We start from the raw sequence: 8,391 nt of genomic DNA, 5'->3' as shown, positions 1-8,391 counted from the left end.
TATTAGTAATAGTAGTAGTATAAAAAGCAGAGGTTTATATTACATAATTATAAAACACTTTTTTAACTACTGGTGGCTTCCAAATTGTGTAATATGCATCATTACTGCACACACTATATTAAAATAGCCACCCCTAGCCCGAAAATAACAATAGATTGGACATATAAAAATGAGCAAAATCAAATGCAACACCGCTGCAGTGCCAAAATTCCCCATTTAACAAAATATATTTTGTAGTTCTCGTTCTTCACAAAATACAATTAATTACCAAATGCACCACTGATAGTACCTGTTTCACACGGTGAATGAAACAACGTGTGACTAGAAACACACCCACCATGTGAATGGACTTAGTTTGACAAAATAACATGTTTGGATCAAATGATCATGGTAGATATTACAACGCGTGCAAATCAATTCCCCATCAAGATTTGCTGCTAAACTCAATCATGTGTGTGCCTGCCGTCAGACATGTTGTATGCCAACTCCGTGGAACCGAAAAACCTTGAAACACGCTTCTCTGCGGTCATACGAAATGCCTTTTGACCTTTAACTCTACCTCGGTCTAACATGGTGACGAATACCCGCCTTCAGCTTGTTTCTATTGGTCAACTTGCCAAGGAGGATTTAATTGTATATCTTTGATTGGTTAATGTCCCTACGTGTCTTTCTCATGGGTTTGATTGCCTCCCGCGGTGCAGCACAAGTGAAAATGGCGAGCTGGTGTGTGAGAGTGGTGAGACAGAGCTATTCTGTCGTAGCATCTCCTGTGGTTTTAAGGTAATAAATATAAGCAGTACGTAGAAGGTATTTTCACAGTGTGGATTTCGGATTGTCAATTCTAAGCACATTGCTTGTGGTAATAGGAAGGGATGTCACGGTTTTCCTTACGCTGGCAATGTGTAAGGTTACACAAGAGGTATAAATGCAACTTGCTCAGTCGTTGTTAAAGAAAATCGATATACTATAATTAAACCTCTGCTGATAATGACCTTGTCTCTATATCATTGTAGATAGCACACTGCTATTCTAGGGTTTAATCTGCTTTGTAGTCTGAGGTTGACTGAAAATCGGTAGAATATATATACTGTATGTGTATCGGTATCGTATTTGTTGGGTGGAAAAACAAAAAAAAAAACAAAAAAACATTTCCAGACAAATGATAATGCTCGTCGACAGTATTTCTGCTTACAATTATGTAAACTTTAGGAGTTGTGATGCTAATATGTATTTCTAGTACTGGAGTCGTTCTATGATGTCATCATAGCAATAATATCACACGTGTAGAACATCAAGGTTCGAATACAAAATATATAATGTTCTAACTTGTAATAATATTTTATTTTAAACTATTAACCCCAAACAACGCAAAACACGGCAATGTTTTCAGCTGTAGTGTTTCATAAAGTGATAGTCCCTAGAAGCGTCCAACAACACTGAATGACAGGACGAAATTATCATACCACTTGTTGTCACTGTAAGAGCCGATAAATTTTCTTCAACAATGTTCATGATGTGATGCAACTTGCTGGCAACATGGAAGGCTATATTGCACGCTCAATCCGTTCCGTCATTTAGCACCCGTCATCCGAAAAAGTCGTGCGTCAATCCATTGCACACTAGATGCGTTAATATCGTACTTCAGAGCGCTGATGTGCTTGTGGAGGCTTTGTAGTAAATATACCCAGTTTCAGTATTTTAATAAAAAGTAAATACAATTGTGTTGTTAATTCTTAAATATCATTAAACACAACATTCTTTTTAAATGTAGTATAAACTTCATGATCAGCAAACTCTGATGGAAGTTAAAACGTTTGCTAATTATTACGTTTCTACTAGCTCTACAGTATACGCAATAAATAATTAAAAAAACAAAAACAAAAAAAAACTGATATTACAGAACACAGTTGTCATAGCATCACAAACCATATGACCAATATTACTTTTTTCAAACACTCGCTCCTGTAATAAATATATCTAAAAGTTGGGAAGCTAGCAATGAGCTACGAAAATACTTTACCATAATGACCTTCTACTCTCTGTGTATGGAGCCAGAAACTTTCATGTACTGCCCCTCTTTTCTGACTGTTAAGCCCTGACCGTCCTGCCCTGTTTTCTCTGATATGTGTCTCCAGGTTAGGCCATTGTTTCTTTACTTCCTCGACTACAATTGAAATAAAAAGTATATGCTTGTAATAACCTATACTGCACAAAATCCATGTGTTTGTGTATGCTATCACTTCATAATGTCATGTTTTATAATACATATCATTCATGCCCAAGTCCGCAGCAATGTCTTTCCATATGCTTTCTTTTATTTTTCAAAGTCTTTGTAATCTTTGTTGGATTTATCATAAAGTAATTTTTATTTGGTGACACACCAGTTAGTTTTTCCATTTTTTTTTTCAGGGAACTGCAAGAATCCACGTGTTCCCAGTCGTTTTTCATTGGTCAGCAGCGTTGCCAGATCTGAAATGCGGAAATATCGTACACTGTAAAACTTTAAGAATATATGTGTTATTTTTCAATCCTTAATATGTGACAACATATTACCTGATAAACTGCATCACAAGCACTGAAATGAACAAAAAAAACACTGAACTACTTGACACCGCACTGATCACAAGTCATTTTGTTTAACTCTTTGTTCTATTGCAACTTCCCTTACATGTTTGAATTAAAAAAAAGACATACAACACACACGTAATCTTGTGGTAACGCCCATCTAGTACAGTTAACATAACAACACTATTAGATGCTATTATAATAAATAAACGTTAAACAACATTTAAAAAAAAAAAAAAAAAAAAAAAGGTTTGTCTAATAGTTTTATTCTGATTTCACTCAACGTTCCAGCGGGGGAAGCTGATTGGCTGTTTTCTAAATTATAATATAACTGTATAATTTTACTCACCAATATTAAATTGTCGAATTCCACTTTGGAATCGCTGTTATTTTACTGTGCTAAGCTTGGTTGTCTCGCATCTCTACCGCACCGCCTCGAGGTAGCGAGTGTCAGTCGCACTTAATTGACGACATACATAGTGCGTGCCTTCCTGCGTGGAAACTAACATAGCGTCCCAGCAGCCGGTGACGTCACATGAGAAGCCTCAGTAGTACACAATGTACTGTAGTTGGCTGCACATCTGTGCTGCTGAAGCCAGAGACGTGGTGACGTAGCTCATAATCTGCGCAACTGAGTGAGAAAAGTTTTAAGGAATTTAAGCATGCCTGAATTATCGTATATTTGGCCTTTTTTTGCAATTATTGATCGTACATCGTACAAGGGTTGAAATTATCGTACAAACACGATAATTATCGTACGTCTGGCAACGCTGTTGGTCAGTGTATTTTTTAACGCACGTCAAATCGGATCAAATCGAACTTGTTTCGATTCCAAAATTGACGCGCCACCGTCGTACGACAGTTACGGACTCAGTGTGCAAGGTGCAATGGGGAATGCACGTGATCGTTTGTTTCTGTTTAGACGCACGTTAAATTTGGATGCGTTATCGCATTCAGTGTGCATTTGGCCTTAACGTTTTGACGTTACATGTATGCCCCCGTCATTCTTCATCATGTCTAATTAACTTAGTTTATTTCTGTAGTTCTTAAGAAAATAAATTACGGGTAGTTGATCGGAATAAACACTTTTTTACTTCACCGTTTCAACACTTTTTTAAATTTATTGTTATTATTTTTTTATATTGTACACAATCTTGGTAACGTTTCCCCTAATGGGTTCAGACTTTGTGACCATTTTGTTTTACACATTTTTTTCCACGTACCGTTATTATCAGGTGAACAAGGCGTGCTGATCCAGACCGCAAGACAATGTCTGGTCGAAGGTTAGTGGTGGCAATCTCTGGTGGAAAAATAAGCCGTAGACCAACATCTGCCAGCATTTTCCAGTCTCTAGCAGCTTCCAGTTGTCCTGGGCAAGGATTGGTTTTAACACCTTTTCTTGGCGGTTGCTCTCCTGGCTGGAGGAATGTTGTATTTTGTGCATAATGTTTTGATGGAACTGGTGGCAACTTATTGGTCATGTTATGCTTGTCTTCCATTGCTAAGGCCAAACATCGCAGCACCTGGTCATGATGCCAAGTAAACTGTCCTTGGCTAAGACCCACTTTACATCCTGTCAAAATGTGCCTTAATGTTGCAGGTAATGAACACAAAGGACATGAGGGATCCTTTCCTAAGCAGAGGTTTAGGTTCTGTGGTGATGGGAGAACATCATATGTTGACCCGATGAGGAAACTAATCCTGCTCTGTTCCACTGTCCATAGGTCTTGCCAGCTGATCTTGCGTTGTTCCATACTCTCCCATCTCATCCATTCTCCCTGCTTGGCCTGGGAAATGACCTTTACACACTTCATCCTCTCCTCCTGGTTTTGCACCTTGTTGACTACCAGCTTCCTCCGTTGAGCTGGGGCTGCCTTGTTCCATGTAGGAGGTGCTGAACTGAGAACAAGACCCACTTTTCCATGCTGAACTTGCCCCATGATATAACCGATTCAAAGGGCAGCCTTTGCATCTTCCACAGCTTTCTTTGCTGCCCACTTTCTTCCAGTTTTCAACACAGGTGCTGCCTCCCTTATGCATTTGTCGCGTGACTCTACTAATGTCATTTCAAGTCTGACCCTTGGCGCACTTAAACTCCTCAGTTAGAGCGGAGACTGGTAGCTTCAGTATTCCTTTACCATAAAGTCTGCTGAGGCAGCGTGGAACTCCGAACCATTTCCTGACGTATGAACTGATTAAAGCTTCCAGCTTCTCTACTTTTGTCAAAGAAACCTCATACACAGCAGCCTCGGCAGTAGACCAAATTGAAAGCACCAGAGTTTTAGTTTGTCCGTTAAGCACTGCTGTCTGTGCTCTTCAACCCTTCAACTGCTTGTTGTCTAAGTAGAACCTTGCATTTGAAGGTATATAAAATGCAAATGCATCACAGTAGATCATCTGTGTTTTTGTTTCTGGGATCCTGTGTGGAATAAAGGTCCTAAATAAAAGTTCCATTCTGATCTTACCGCCTGTCTCTCTCCATTCAGGGCCTCCCCGAGGTTGCTGTGCACTGCGGCTCAAAAGAAGAGCAATGGCCAGAACTCAGAAGAGGACCAAAGTGTAGCACAGAAAACAGAGCATAGTCCTGGTGAGACAGCCTGGACTGAGGAGAAGACCAAGCTGGAAGAGCAGCTGAAGGAAATGACAGTAAGAGTTCCCTTCTGTGATGAAGGACTGATCAGCCATACGTTTCTGGATTTCACCTGTGTACGCTAGTGTACGTTTTAGTGCTTTAGTCCACCTCAAAGCCAGAAATGTTCTATCCACGGAGATACAGATACAATGTTAGTAAGTAGGCCACCGTCAGATATTAATGGTAAAACATGTGTAAACTAGGGTTCATCACAATTTCTATGTTTTTCAGGACAAGTATAAGCGAGCCCTTGCAGATACAGAGAACTTGCGGCAGAGGAGTCAGAAGTTGGTAGAAGAAGCGAAGTTATATGGTGAGTGCAGTTAAATTATTTTTTTTATTCACTTTTGTGTCACTTATTGGCTGATTTCACAGACCCTGATTAGCATGATTGTAGACTAACTAATGTTAACTGAGCTGAGGTACGCCCTAAGGTTAGTATTAATTGGGTCTGTGAAACCTGTCGTTTATGTTTCTAAGGCAAATTTAGGCTTGTCTTGCATGCTTGCTTAATGCAGTGGACAAGACGGTATATCTGACAGTAAGCACTTGGTTGGCAGCTGCTTGACCTATTGCATCAATGTTAACCTCTTCAGTAATGTTTTTAAAATAAAATCTGATGTTTCGCTAGTAAAAAATGTTCATGGTACTGCCTGTAAAGTTCAGAAATATCAAGGCATTTATCTACAAGTAAATTATTTAATCAAAATAGGAAACAATTTAATTTCATGTTGCTGGATTCAGAATGTGAAGTAAGGATATGTTGCAGTAAGGGACGGCTTCAAGTCTACTTCTATGTTGTTCATTAGGTATTCAGGGCTTCTGCAAAGACCTGCTGGAAGTTGCTGATATCTTGGAGAAAGCAACAGAGTGTGTCCCCAAAGAGGAGATCTCCCCACAGAACCCCCATCTGAAGAACTTGTATGAAGGACTGGTCATGACTGAGGTTCAAATCCAGAAGGTGTTCACCAAGCACGGCTTAATCAAGCTAAACCCAGCTGGGGCCAAATTTGACCCCTACGAACACGAAGCTCTATTCCACAGTCCGGTTGAAGGAAAGGAACCGGGCACAGTAGCGCTGGTCACCAAGGTGGGATATAAACTGCATGGGCGCACTCTCAGACCTGCCCTGGTAGGTGTGGTTAAAGCACCATAGTGTTTCTGATTGTATGAACAAGGGTTGTACTGTTATTTGTTGGCGAACAGATTTCATAAGTGATGATCAGTTGATTGTCAGATTGATCAGTGTACCAGTGTAGGTCCAACTTGTGTACTGTTTTATAATTTGTATTCTGTATACAAATATGTACAGTTTACTGTGTATTTAAGTACATCAATAATTTAATTTTATAGTTTGATATTTACATATTAAAATATAGCTATACAACAAAACTTTTTTTCGGACTGCTTTTTTTTGGGGAGGGGGGAGGGGGTGGCCCTTAACGTCAAACATACTATATGGGCTTCCGAGTGGCGCATCCAGTAAAGGCTCTCCACGTGGAGTGCAGGATGCGCTCTATAGTCTGGACGTCACGAGTTTAAGTCCAGGCTATTCCTTTGCCAACCGAGGACAGGAGTTTCCAGGGGGCGGCGCTCAATTGGCCGAGCGCCGCCCGGGGGGGAGGGAGGGTTAGGTCGGCCAGGGTGTCCTCGTCTCACCGCGCACCAGCGACCCCTGTAGTCTGGCCGGGCGCCTGCGGGCTTGCCTGTAAGCTGCCCGAGAGCTGCGTTGTCCTCTGACGCTGTAGCTCTTGGGTGGCTGCATGGTGAGTCCGCAGTGTGAAAAAAAAGCGGTCGGCTGACAGCACACGCTTCGGAGGACAGCGTGTGTTCATCTTCGCCCTCCTGAGTCAGCGCAGGGGTGGTAGCGGTGAGCTGAGCAAAATAAAATAATTGGCGATTCCAAATTGAGAGAAAATAATAAAAATAATTGGCAATGACTACATTTATAAAAAAAAAATAAAACAAACACATACAATTTGAAATTAAATCCATTATTTTACAATCTCCGTTGTACCTGCTGCCCCCACCCCATAATATATTTAGAAATACACTGCAAAACGTACCTGGCTGAAAAAATATCTGGTTTTGTTTTGACATTCCAATCTGTAACTGAAGGCACTTACCTGTAATTGTATTAGCAATCTAACTCAATGAAAAAATTCAATGTTGAATTAACAGCTGTACTAAATAAACACATCCTCAGGTGTCATTCTGATTATTAAATATGTATCAAGGTTTTAACTGCTTTTTTTATGCTAACTAAATTTGTTAGGTTAAAATGTGGATTCTGCACATTGCTGGTGACATGACAACAAATATTTTCCAGTGAACATCCTTAAATCCACAGACAGGGGCCCATCCCTTTTCCTAGTCAGGTTTGAGGACTGAAAAGTGTGTATAAAAACTGAGGAGATGGATGTTCTGTAGTGTTGCACCATTACAAAGCACAAATGTTTAGATGTGAAGTGTATACTGAAGTTAAAGGGCTATCCACACTAGCGTTTATTTGCTGTGTTTTCTGTGGTAAAAAAAAAAATCGAAGCTATGGAATGAATACTACCTATCACACTTGAGCGTAATCGCTGTGAAAAAAATAAAAATCTAAACAGGTTTGATTTTTGGACTACCCGTCCTGCTAAATTTGGATATGAAGGCAATATGGATCAGGTGCAAGCTACTGCATGGCTATTGCTCCGAAGAAGAGAAAGAGAAGAATGTGGATTCAGCCTATAATAAGGAGCAACAGGAAACCCTACCAGCGTCTTGTGCGAAAGCTGAAATATACTGTATATATTTATATCATCTCAAATTGAAGTACAGACAGGACTACCAAACGCAATCATTCTGATATGCATCCTGATTATTTTTTTTTATAAATACAGTAAACGCAGGTAGATGGTACTTTCAGATGTAACACCAGACAGCACAAAGTCTTTCACATTATTGGGGAAAAAATGCATGTATACTAACATATATAATTGACATAAAACCGTCTGCAGTTTACTTTGCTGTAAATACAATACCACTTACCTGGATATAATTAGATATGTGATTTTGTTCATTTTTTGTTAATAATGGGCCGTGGTATCTCATGCACTTTCTAGAAGCTACACCCGGACATTTAATGAAAACCTGCAGTCAAAACAGTGCGTTTATTTTAGCTTACCAATAGTGCTTACTTTCCGATTTCC

At 39.8% G+C, this 8,391-nt stretch overlaps 1 protein-coding gene across 1 annotated transcript; it reads left to right on the top strand.

Annotated features, from left to right (window-relative positions):
• Positions 1-651: 651 nt before the first annotated feature.
• LOC117420951 (grpE protein homolog 1, mitochondrial-like) lies at positions 652-7,427 on the top strand. Its single transcript, XM_034034755.3, has 4 exons — positions 652-780; positions 5,052-5,211; positions 5,429-5,510; positions 6,007-7,427. Exons 1-4 carry the CDS (start codon positions 653-655, stop codon positions 6,351-6,353), a joined length of 717 nt encoding a protein of 238 aa, XP_033890646.3. The 5' UTR covers position 652; the 3' UTR covers positions 6,354-7,427.
• The last annotated feature ends 964 nt before the right edge of the window (positions 7,428-8,391 follow it).

The sequence above is a fragment of the Acipenser ruthenus genome, chromosome 1, assembly GCF_902713425.1.
Source record: "Acipenser ruthenus chromosome 1, fAciRut3.2 maternal haplotype, whole genome shotgun sequence".
Classification (NCBI taxonomy): domain Eukaryota; kingdom Metazoa; phylum Chordata; class Actinopteri; order Acipenseriformes; family Acipenseridae; genus Acipenser; species Acipenser ruthenus.
This window is presented reverse-complemented; position numbering and strand designations above follow the sequence as displayed.